The 13023-nt window shown below is 39.0% G+C and overlaps 1 protein-coding gene across 1 annotated transcript in view; it reads right to left on the reverse strand.

Moving 5' to 3' along the window:
* PREP (prolyl endopeptidase) overlaps nucleotides 1-13023 on the reverse strand; it is a 110555-nt gene that overhangs the window by 76930 nt on the left and 20602 nt on the right. The window contains exon 7 of the mRNA XM_072855588.1: nucleotides 2551-2656. Coding sequence (XP_072711689.1) covers nucleotides 2551-2656 — 106 coding nt within the window. The remainder of the gene's footprint in view (nucleotides 1-2550; nucleotides 2657-13023) is intronic.

Below are 13023 nucleotides of genomic sequence, written 5' to 3' on the forward strand. Positions count from 1 at the left end.
TATTCTGAACACTAGAATGGATTTTTGAACAAACAAATCATGGTAAACAGGTCACGTAAAAAGGCTCAGATTAAACATTTAATAGTTCTGAAGGAGGAAAATGGCAAGAAGTATCTCAGATGTCACCAAAAGTATGAGGTCTACTCATAAATAAAGTCTGTTCTAAAAGATAGAAGGATAATGTCATATGTTTTAAAAGTACAGATACTTTTCTAAGACACTTGATTCTCATAACACTTCATAACAAATTTGCTACTTACATAGACCCTTGTTCTGAACACTGCATTCTGTAGACAGCATAATGAGAGACAGTATTTTTGTATCTCATGGTTTTGTTAAGAATTCTCTAAGCATTGCTTAATCTTAACCCATCTGAACATACCTTGAGATATTATTGAGCAGTCTGTACAAATTGGCAGTTAATTGCAAGTCTTAAGTCAAGAAACAGACTTGCCATTAAACTCCATTATTCTAGAGCTGCTTATTTACTTGTCTAAAACAGCTTAAATAATGAAGTTTGGCATTCATTTCTCCTAACTTCATAAGCAAACTCTTCTACACTTGGTGTCCCAGAAAATTACAAACTGAACTGAACTTACACCTCTTGTGGTCTAGATTGATAGAGCCAAGAATTAAGCTTACATATATCACTGCTTGCTCAACTTTATTGCCTCTGGCCATCAAAGGCTGAAGGACCATTGGTTCAGGGTGTTTACATTTGAACGGAAGATCAACTCTAGGAAACATCCCAGATGTTTACTGTTAGGTCTGTGCTTACTTCCATAGAGGCAGAAAGACAGGTGAAGATAAGAGTCTTTGTACTGAAAATGCATTTGGCAACTTAGTGAGACAGATATGGAGAGTTCCTAAGTTTATAAATAGAGAATTTGTGCAAGCAAATGGTTATAGATAGATCTTTCCTTTCATATGCAAAAAGGGAGAATTTGAAGAGATGGAACAACTCCCATCCATCAACAAATAGGAAGGGAAGTCAAAGACTGGGCCAGAGAAAAAAACTTTTTTGAAGAAGCATTTCCAAGCTCGGAAAAGGTTAAGCTGTAGGTTTACCTTACACCAGGTAATACAAAATAGAAGCTTCATTATCTCATCTATGGTCTTTCAAGGCTCCATGCTAGTATTCTCTTCAAGATTGTCCAGTGTATCTATAAATGGGAGCGTGAATATGGGAGGAGAGCTCTGCTTTTTATGTATTCTATCTCTAGCTGAAAAGTGTCAACTTGAATGCAATTTATCATTTATGAAAATGCTTCACTGTACTAAACAGTTTTATGTTTGTAATAATGTTGTATGGAAAGCATCTGTAATAATTTTGCTTAGGCCTGCCATTTTCTACATTCAAGAGGACATTACACAACTACTCAGTTGTCCAAGACAAGTTTAGAAGTAATTAAGAAATATCCTTCATAAAAGGAGAGAGTGACATGCCCACAGAACAAAATTAATAATCCCCCAGAAAGGCGTATAAAACTGTTAACTATCATCACTAACACTTAACTCACCAAAATTCAAAATATTGTACTAAGACTTGTTGCTGAACTAAGGGAAGACCACACAACCATGTAGTATAATAAAGGTAAGGAGAAACAAAGCTATACGCCCCATATTGCAGAGCTCCTATCAGTTCTAATCACACTCATAAGCCTTGAATATTCTGTTTATGGGCAAGAGAACAAGTTTCTTGAGATCCAATACCTAACAAGGAGCTACTGCAGTATTTATTCTGTTTCCGAAGTTTTTGAAGACAGAAGCTGCAAAGAATCAAAAAGAGCTAAGTTGTGTTCTACGCAAAGCACATATTGAGGAACAGATTTCAATAATCCAATACTCTGGAAATACAAAACCACTAATCAGTAAAACAACTAACTATGCCAACCATCAACAATAGCCATATGGAGTAAAGTACCATACTTTCAAGCCCATACCACTGAGGCTAAAAAGCCAAATACACAAAAGCCAAAGGCTAATCCAACAAGAAGGCAAGGAAGGAGCAGTTCATGAACATGTATTTGAAATATGAGTAGATACTTCTACTGTAATCATAATGATGCTACAAAGCAAAGTTATATTACTAAAATATCAGAGGATTTTTGTTCATTTCTTAGTACTATATGGAGAAAAAAAATGTTACCTATAAACCAGGTACATTTTTAAAAAAACAGGGAGGATCAGAGCTTAAAGGGAGACACATGAATTTTTAAAATGTAAAAAAAAAATTAAACATTGAAAAGTACTAGAAGTGTAGAAAGAAATGGAACACACACTGGTAAGGCTCCTTATATTATCTTAGTTTTTCCTTGTGACCTTTTAAACAAACTACAGAACTAAGAATGGAGTTTTCCATCTACTGATACATAACAGAAAAGGGAATGTTAGCAGAAGCAGTGCATATTTTCTCATAATCTCTGCATTATAAAAGAAGAGAAGAGGCTAAGTAATGCACATATTTAAATATATATATTTGAACATAAGTATTTCAAGTCTTACATTGTCTAAAATGAAGCAAAACTTACAAAGCAAGAAAACACATACCTGATATACCCTGAGACTCTGTCTGTAGATCACAGTACCACAGTCTGTTCACTGGATCACACCCTTCTCGGATAGACAGCAAAACATATCGACCATCATCCGATACCTGTAAGAAGTTACAGAAATATCAAAGACAATTCATCCCCTGGGAAAAAAAAAAAATCCAACTTGAAAAGTTAGTCCCTAAACCCCTAGCAAAAAATAAATTGATGCTACAGTTAGCAGAGTGAACAGACATGTATGGAATATGAGAACTCACCAAGAACCCGCACTCATAGCTTACATCAACAAATAACATAAGTATAATGTGCTGACATTTCAGGAGATCAAAACCGAACAGCATTATCTGTTTATTCCTACCATGAATTAAAAAAAGAAAGTTTATGATTATTAAAAGTATTCCAGCTAAAAAGGTGTCTAAATGAGTCAGGGTGGATATCTGCTCCACCGTGGACCTCCGTGGGCTGCAGGACAACAACGTGCTTCAGCATGGTCTTCTCCATGGGCTGCAGGGGAATCTCTGCTCCGGTGTCTGGAGCACCTCCTCCCCCTCCTTCTTCACTGATCATGGTGTCTGCAGGGTTGTTTCTCTCACATATTCTCACTCTTCTCTCACAGCTGTTGTGCAGCATTTTTTGCCCTTTCTTAAGTATGTTATCACAGAGGCACTACCAGCATCGCTGATGGACTCAGCTTTGGGCAGCGGCGGGTCCATCTTGGAGCCAGCTGGCATTGGCTCTGTCTCACATGGGGGCAGCCCTGGCCTCTTCTCACAGAAGCCACCCCTGCAGCCTCCCAGGTACCAAAACTTTGCCACACAAGCCCAACAGAACAACTAATGTACAGCACTAACCTGACATTTCAGTAACTAAGAATGGACTCAGTATAAACGGTCTAAAACTACAACCTGCTGTCAAGAAGAAAAAAAAAAACAAAAGAAAACCAAAAAACCAAAACCCCACACCACATTAAAAGTACCTCACAGTCAATGCCTTCAACATGGAGAAGTTTAATTGAATCCCTTATGTTGAATATAAAGCACTGTTTAGTCCTGTGATCAACTGGATTGCCAGGGTCCTACTGAAATACAGTACTCAAAAAGAACTCTCCTACATCGATTAAAACATAGCTTTAGGTAGCTCAGTAGAAAACTACAAGGCAGCCACCTCTGGTGATGCAGTGCCCAGTTTCTCTCTAGTCAATGATTACAATGTCAGCATTCAAATCCAATGTTAAATTGTGCAAGAGTATTTGCTAACTTAGCCATCTTTGTAAAGACACAACAGAGCAACCAGTGGCTTTCGTCCAAAAAAACCTTAAGAGTTTCTTGTGAAGATGAAGTCAAAACTTCTGAACTTGAACTTCCAAACTCCTTTATCAAGGTATCAATTCCATGCAAAAGGAAATTTACCTCCCCTTCCCCAAATCCTATGGAAATAAATGTAGCCCAGCAGTGACATGAGAAGGACTAGCGACATGTATCTCATTGAAAATCAGCAATTTGGGATAGACATATTAATTCAGGTATTTTAAGAGATGCAGAGATGTACCAGGACTGCACTTGCTCATCAATCAAAGGAAAAACTGTGTTGCTGAAACTGCTAATACTTAAGTGAAAGAGGCATTTATCTCAGTCAAGTCTTTATTTTGATCCCTGTGTAAGCACTCCTTTTTTTACTGTGTAACCTGTCAGCTAAACTGAACCTATAGAAAAGAGTTTGTCACTAACTTCTGAAAATGGGCCCTCAGTGCATCTTACAGGTCTACATAAACTGACTGCTTCCTCCTCTACACGAGGAGGTCTCCTCACCATGCTTCCTCTCTCCAGCAATCCCAACGTGGTCAGTGTTTGAGTCTGTGAATACCCTAGATATGCCAAAACCCAGGTTTATCAAACAACTCCAGATCACACTCTTGGTGAATTAAACCCTGTAGGATCATTTTGCTGATGCATGCACACCTCTACACAGGCCATCACAGTACTATGTACAGAGCGGTAGAGTTTAATCAGAACAATACCTTTTGTTTGAATGGGAAAACCAAAATTTAGTTGCTCAAAACAGCAGGACACTGAAAACCATCAAGTTGGCACTTGGCATACGGCAAACATGCTTGCTCTGCATAGCTGCTCTGTCAATCTATTTTTTAAAAGAAAAAGCTGAATGCTCACCTATTTAATACTGTTATTCACAGTATGACATACAACAGAGAAAATGACCCAAGTGGTAATTTAGCTTTGGATTTCTGGCTGCCTTACTCCAGTGAGCTTCCAAAGCTATCTGCTAAAAGTCCATCTCAGAGGTGAAAAAAGGCTGGCAGCTTAAGTCAGTCTGAATGACAGTCTTCACAGCAGGTTTTCCCTCAAGTTCTCAAGTGATGGAATTAATAAGGTGTGTTTTCTGTCACAAAGTAGTATGAAATTTCTTTAGAAACCATCCAAGCTGGTAATTTTAAGGGTACTTCTGCTTACTGTGGCAAACTAAATGACACTTTTCATTTTTGCCATTTACATTAGGTTTACACACACAAAAATCTAATACTGCTATTAAATGAACATTATAAGCTACAACCACACTACAAATTTTCCAATGAAGCTTCTTGGTTTGCCTTTGCACATGCATGTACACACAGGATAAAATTTCCAAAATGGTGTCTACTGGTACATGAAGTCATCAATGAATCCTTCTTTCTGCTCAGGCTTTGCAAACAGGCCCTGTTTCCTGGCAAAGCTTTTGAAAGTGCAAGTCCATCAAGGAAAGGCAGGAAGTAACAGGAAGTCATCAACTTAAAGTTTCCCTCTCCTGACTGAGCTGTTTTGAGCATATTCCAAAATTATCAGATTCAGATGTTTTATTAACAGCTGATACAGAAGGCTGCTTCCTGTCCACATTCTTATATGACAATTTCTCATGGAAATTTAAATCTCTAGTCACAAAATATGAATCTGAGTTCTGCAAACTTTCCATTTGGCCCTAAACACATGTTCAAAAAATTCTTATTCATATATTATAATTACTTCTTAGATTTACTTTGGTTAATATTCATAACATAAATTGTGCAAAATATCTGTAGAAGTAGTTATGCAAAATAAATTTCAGAAGAATTAGTCCTTAACTATACTGCTATTCAAACAGATCCACAGTTTTGAAGACACAAGAAGGGAACTAAGTGGAATACAGAGCCAAATCTCAGTATATGAAAGCTAACAAAAAAAACCCCTCAATGACCAAACACTCCTGAAAAAACAAAAAATCCCCAAATGAGTGTTTCCAAGTTGTATTTTTTACAAGCATTTTGTCAACAACTAATTATACCACTAAAAAAAGTCCATACAGCTGAAAGCTCACAAGGCAAATAGAAAAGAACACCTAGGGCTCCCACTACACCAAAAAAATCCCCCATTATATGAAACAGCTAAGATAGCTTCAACAGGGCAGCGTGCAAAATTGAGACATTCTGCCTGCTCTTTCCAAGGCGGGAGTATATCCAGAAATGGAAACCAAGATTAGGTGACCTTTTTTGAAAGAAGCATCTTCAGTGTTTTTAGACAAACATTAAGTGCAGGTATCAGTTTTAGTTAAACTAGTGACTGCAATATGCTGCTTAAACAACTGTTCATACTTGTAAAAGCACCAAGTTTCCTTCTTTTCCTCACCAACTCATAAAACATGTTAAATAATTGCAAGTGGTATACACAAATATAAATTTCAGTTAAACTCAAGAGTATGACACACAAAATTAATTCAGTCACAGTCAGAACCCACACAAATTTGTTATTTGATGCTGTGAGTTAATGGTTAACAGAAGACTGCTCACTTTACCCAAGAAAGAAAACTTATTTGCAAATTTCTGATAATGTTGTTGCAAGGGCAATTCGGAACCTCTGATGACAGCACATCTGAGTACATCTAATGAGTTTTTCCTTCCACATTCCCAGCTGGACTACTGAAGAGTTGATAGCAGTTTATGTTTAATTTGAAGCAGGAATTCCCAAAGCACATTGCTGGTGGGATGCCAATTAGGTCTGTCTCTATCACTAAAGCTGTTCTTACATCAGTGAGTTCTATACCCAAAGGAGTTTGACAGAAACAGGACAAGACACTGTTCACTGCAGCATGCTAAAATGTTTAGTATTATACTGCAGATTTAGACATCCATATTGCAAAGTTACAGTTTGATGAGCAAATATTGGCAGCAATACCAACTTATGCGGTCTCCACCTCTAGCTCTTCCTACTGCTATGATTGCTTGATCCATGCAAGTTCATTCCCCTAGTCACGCCAATACAAGCATTTACCATTTGTGTGGTAAACCAGACTGGGGAGCTGATCCAACTGAAAAAATAGTATGTTAAAAAAAAAAATCCAACAAAAAGTAAAAATAAGGAAAAGAAAAAAAAGAAGAATCCAGGAAAAAAGAGAACAAAACAAAGAAGAATCCTGGAGGGAAAAAAAAGAAAAAAACACAACAAAAAAGAAAAAGAATAAAAGAAAAAGTCCCTCTGCTAGATTAGTATCTCAGTCAGTTCACTGTGCAGTTGCACAAATGGCTGAGCTAACACATTGCACCAAGCAGCTGGAAACATGAATAACAGGGGCAGAGATTGCTTAAGGCAGCTCAGATGGCAGTACTGGCGACTATGTAATCACTGCCTGAATGCCACTGACTCTTCTATATTGTAAACAGACAAGAGTCCGAGTTTCAGAATGGCCAAAGACAATAGGATTTCCCAGCTATCATTTGGGTTATTCTTACACTGCTACATCATCTTCATGAGCTGAACTACAATGCTTGCTCTTGGCCCACAAACTTATCAACTGAAATTTCATACCAGCACTTCACTCAAATCTTAGAATGCATTCATGGTTCAGCATAAGGGAGACAGTTGTAATGTCAGAACTGGTTTCCCACATCCACGCTGAAAAGGAAACACATCTCAAGAATTTCTGAGATACTTGGAATGCTAGTCAGTGCACATTTCTCTCATTAAAAGACTTTCTATCATTTCAAACAACACCCACTGGTAAAAGGTAAGGAGGTTATAAAGCAATTGAACATCTTAAAATGACATTTAGGTCCTGTCAAAATACGACAGAAGAAATCCTGTAGCCTTTCGACTGGAGCTTTTAAAAACCTTCAGCATAACAATTATTTTATTGGCGTAACACAGCACTAATCCCCAACTCAGCACTAGTAAAGGAAGGATTATTTCAAAGAGCTGATGTTGGTATATAGTTTGTAGTTTAATTGCTGCCATTCAGTTGCCTGGCAATTTTGAATTTATTAGATCTGTTATTTCTGAAATATTTGCTGTGACCATCTTTACACCATACAAACATCAGAAGTATCATTACAATAGCTGTGCTCACAAGTACTATTCTATTTAGTTTTTCAAGGATCAAACCCTTCGAAGTAAAATCTTTATAGAGAAGTTTTGGTTTACAGTGGGGTATTTTTTGTTTTTACTTGCAATTTTGTTTCAATGTTACCTGTTCTCTCCATTTTGATGAAAAGTAATCACTGCTTAGAAAAACATTAAGAGATGAAATGGTTTACCTGTAACTTCAATAAATCAATGGATATCAAAAGAAGAAAAACTATTTAAAGCCTAATTACTAAAAGGAGCTTTCCAACTACTTAATTTTTTCTTTCATTACAAAATACAGTTAATTCATCATACAAGCCATATAAGGAACCCCAAAGGGTTGCAAGTTCTGCATTTATAATAGCAGTAACCACCTATGAGGATCCACAGCAAAAGTGAAGTTAAATATTTTGCCTACTAGCAGCACATTTCAGACCAAAAATTCATACATAATTAAACAAAAAAAGAATGAACAGAAGACTGTCGAGTTTTCAGACTTCCTGGCTTCACGTATTACTCCTCAACTAAAATGTCAATAGGAGAGACATTAAAGTGCTTTGCTTCCAAGTAAAAGTGCATGACAGCAACCCCAGTGAATATTAATGCTAGATCCTTGAATACTACCTGGGTAGTCACCACTGCAAGATTCAGGATAAGGAAGAGCTCTCTATTTTTAGTTCAAAAACAAGGGCCCTTTGAGTGCAGAGTATTATTATAAGGCAACTATATACACACAGCATTCCTTTTTAAGCTAACCAATTAAAAGTTTTATGACCTTTGCCCTTTTTATTATCAAATTGGAAAAAACTTAATCACTGTACAATTTTTTCTGCATAACAAGATATTAAAAAATTAAATAAGTAAAATTCAGTTATTAGATAATATGCTTGTGTTGAGGAAAAGATAAACCAAATTCTCCTTTAACTGCAGACATTAACACTATTATAACTTACAAGCTGATCTGCATCTGCAATTATTTTACAAACTACTGCTCTTCATACACTAGTGTCCTTTGCATATGGAACAAGGCAATTGTCATTGCTATCTAATGCATTTCCAATGAAACAGAGCAAATGAATCAAATACAAAAAAATGAAAGCTCACAAAATCACAGACAGAATCAAAGCTTTCAAATAGAGCCAAATGGTCAAATTAATAACTGGACTCCATGTACCCAGTCAGGGGAAGATCAAACCACCCAGAGAAGGCAAGATGGAAGGCAACAAAGATGCAACCATGTGATGCATGGCATTAATTAACTAGGAATTAAAAACTCACAGGATCAATAAGCTGCATTTTAAAGATCCTACAATTTTCACTATATGCTATGTATACAACAGTTTAAAACTACCCAGAGTGACTGAATAGAATTTATTTTTTTTTAAATATTCATTTAGGAATGTACCCAGCCATGACAATAAAACAGACTGATGACAGCGGTTACTTCCTAAACTTTAGGTACATGCCGCACAAAGATTTTTGCATAACACCACTGAACTTGAACATGATTTGACCAACAAGAATCTACATGGAAGAGACATTTCAGATTGATGCAGAAATTACCTGCCTTGCATTATACATCAATATTTTAAAGCTTCGTATCAGATGAGTAAAGTAAAATACTGAACACAAAAACCACAAAACACAAGCCTTCTACAGAGAAAAAAGTAAAAATTCCTATAGAAACTGCCAAAATACTTGGTCAGTAAAAGGTGAGAGCAATTAGGCTGTCTGAACAGCCTCAAATGTTCTAATGTCATAGATGTGCACGTGCTCCTGTGCCACAAAGTTCTGCTTGCACGTTGACAAAGTCAAGAACCCACACTGTAGTGTCCCAGCCTTTCAAATTCCGCTTTTATTAACTATTAGAAAAAGCAAAGGTGTTTCCTTTCCTAGAACAAACAATCTTGAAGGTTGTTTTTTTGGGGTTTTTTTTTTTTGGTGGGGGAGGCGGCAGGTTGTAATGAAAGGAACATACCGCTATGTTCTGACATTATCTTTGCAGTGGTGCTAGAAACTCAGTGATGCTTGCATATAGCTTGTATCACATTTTAGGTTTTAGCAGTCTTATGAGAAGATGAGGACTGGGGCAAGAACTCCCCTTCACTAAGCAACCTCTTGGGACTGTCTGCACAATCCAAGGCCTCTGAAGCTGGTACTCTAACACTACAAATGCTTTGTTTTGTTTTCCATTTGCATCATACTCGTTTAATCAACTAGATTTCGAAGACCTAATGATGGTTGATCACAGGAATGCATAATTTCAGGATCAGGTCCAACAGAAACCACTTACTACATTGTGAGGAGCAGGCCTGACCTACATACCCTATGCAGGACACAGACTGATTACATGTAAACAACATGCTGATGTGCTCTCTCCATCCATTCCTCAGGTTAGAAAAATAGCTTTGGGCATTAATTAAATTTTCTTATTCCAGGCAGGTTTTTATTCTTTGATTTTCATTCTTTGTGCTTATGCCTGTTTCAATTATAACAGGACATGAGACAGCCTTGTTCAGAAGAACAACACAGCAATATGTACGTGCATATTTACATGCATTCTCTTTCTTAAATCTAGCACAAAGTAAAATCAGTAGCCTTCTGAGGTGGCAGACAAACATCACACATGATTTTTCCTGTGTCTTTCAGCTTGCTTCTGAGTGCAATGAAAGCACCAAAGCATCAGGAACTCGGTTATGTAACAGATTACCATCTACCATAGCCCCATGTGCAGCCAGAAAGATCGTCTGCCTGTTTCTTAATGGCAAAATTCTCCAGACATATTGGCAGGGCTGAAAAAAAGATATTCATAGTAGGCTTCTATTCCAGATTCAGCCTTGACAAAGGTAGTATAAGGCTTTAGAAAAATTCCCACGTCCCTGTTTAGTCCAGCAGTGAGTCTCACTTGAGCAAACTGACAATGTTTTGAGCCCTTCCCCTTCATGGTGCTCACTCTTCCTCTGTGGATGCTGCACTTCCACGTTCCTGCAGTGAAAACACACCATAGCCAGCACACATCTGGCACAGCTTACTGCTCTGTGCTCTGAATTTCATTCGCAAGATCACCTCCCTGGTTGAGAAGCACTGATGTTAACTGACAGCTCTAAACATTAAAAAAAAAAAAAATTATTGTCAATTCAGGGACTGTGCACTGCATTTGTTAGACGACAACAACATGAAAAATTGTACTTGTTTTACTGCTGGCAGAATTGGGATGAGAGGGTTCCCCCCACCCCCTCCATTCTCTCCTGTTTTATTTCCTGCCAGTACTGTAGGGACTTTTAACACTACCAACTGTGAAAGGCTCTTATATAACTTATTGTTTAACTTTGAGAATAACAGTCTGGCTGTGAAAGAGAGATATGCTCTATGCGTCTGGACAGGAAGCAAGAACATGCCACTTAAATAGCATGGAAGCATGGGAAGCTCCTCTTTTCTGAGACGAGCTATGACATTGCCAAGTTTTTAAAAATCTTCATACCAGACTGCCCTCTACTGGGATGTTATCCAAATAAACTCCATCCCTGCTCTTCTCAACTCCCCCACCATCCTAGAATCTGTACCAGAAATACATATTCTTTTTCTAGACTAATGAAAAGATTTGATAGCTTTTTTTTTTTTTTTTTTTTTAAGGAAGACAAGAGACCTGCATGGCTGAGTCGAGACCTGCTGGTCAAACTAAAGGGCAAGAAGGAAATGCACAGGCAGTAGAAGCAGGGATAGGCATCCTGGGAAGAGTATAGGGACACTGCCCGGTTGTGTACGGATGGGGGCCAGGAAGACCAAGGCGCAGATGGAGCTGAACTTGGCAAGGGATGCAAAGAATAATAAGGGCAGCTTCTACGGGTACGTCAGCCAGAAAAGGAAGGTCAAAGAAAGGGTACCCCCCCCGATGAGCAAGGCTGGCAAACTAGTAACAACAGACGAGGAGAAGGCTGAGGTACTCAACAACTTCTTTGCTTCAGTCTTCACTGGCAACCTCTCTTCCCACCCCTCTCAAGTGGATGGACCACAAGATGTGGACTGGTGGAGCAAAGTCCCTCCCACTGTAAGAGAAGATCAGGTTTGTGACCACCTGAGGAACCTGAACATACATAAGTCTATGGGACCTGACAAGATGCATCCCAGAGTCCTGAAAGAACTGGCTGCTGTAGTTGCCAAGCCACTCTCCATGATATTGGTAAAGTCATGGCAGTCAGGTGAAGTCCCTAGTGACTGGAAAAAAGGAAACGTGGCACCTATTTTTAAAAAGGGTAGAAAGGAGGACCCTGGGAACTACCAACCTGTCGGCCTCACCCCTGTGCCTGGGAAGATCATGGAACAGATCCTCCTAGAAACTATGCTAAGGATCATGGAAGACAGGGAGGCGATTCAAGACAACCAGCATGGCTTCACTAAGGGCAAGTCCTGCCTGACCAACCTAAATGACCTTCTGTGAGGGAGTGACTTCATCAGTGGACAAGGGAAGAGCTACAGATGTCGTCTATCTAGACTTCTGTAAGGCCTTTCACACAGTCCCCCACAACATCCTTCTCTCTAAATTGGAGAGAGATGGATTGGATGGGTGGACTGTTCAGTGGATGAGGAATTGGTTGGATGGTCCCATCCAGAGGGTAGTGGTCAACGGTTCAATGTCTAGATGGAGATCAGTGACAAGTGGTGTCCCTCAGGGGTCTGTAGTGGGACCACTACTGTTTAGTATCTTCATCAATGACATAGACAGTGGGATCGAGTGCACCCTCAGCAAGTTTGCAGATGGCACCAAGCTGAGTGGTGTGGTTGACACCCCTGAGGAAAGGGATGCCATCCAGAGGGACCTGGACAAGCTCGAGAAGCGGGCCCGTGTGAACCTCATGAGGTCCAACAAGGCCAAGTGCAGGGTCCTGCACCTGGGTCTGGGCAACCCCCTGTATCAATACAGACTGGGGGATAAAGGGATTGAGAGCAGCCCTGTGGGGAAGGACTTGGGGGTACTGGTGGATGAAAAGCTGGACATGAGCCAATAATGTGTGCTCGCAGCCCAGAGGGCCAACCATATCCTGGGCTGCATGAGAAGAAGCGTAGCCAGCAGGTCAAGGGAGGTGATTCTGCCCCTCTACTCTGCCCTG

Source organism: Ciconia boyciana, chromosome 3 (genome assembly GCF_034638445.1).
Source record: "Ciconia boyciana chromosome 3, ASM3463844v1, whole genome shotgun sequence".
Taxonomy (NCBI): Eukaryota; Metazoa; Chordata; class Aves; order Ciconiiformes; family Ciconiidae; genus Ciconia; species Ciconia boyciana.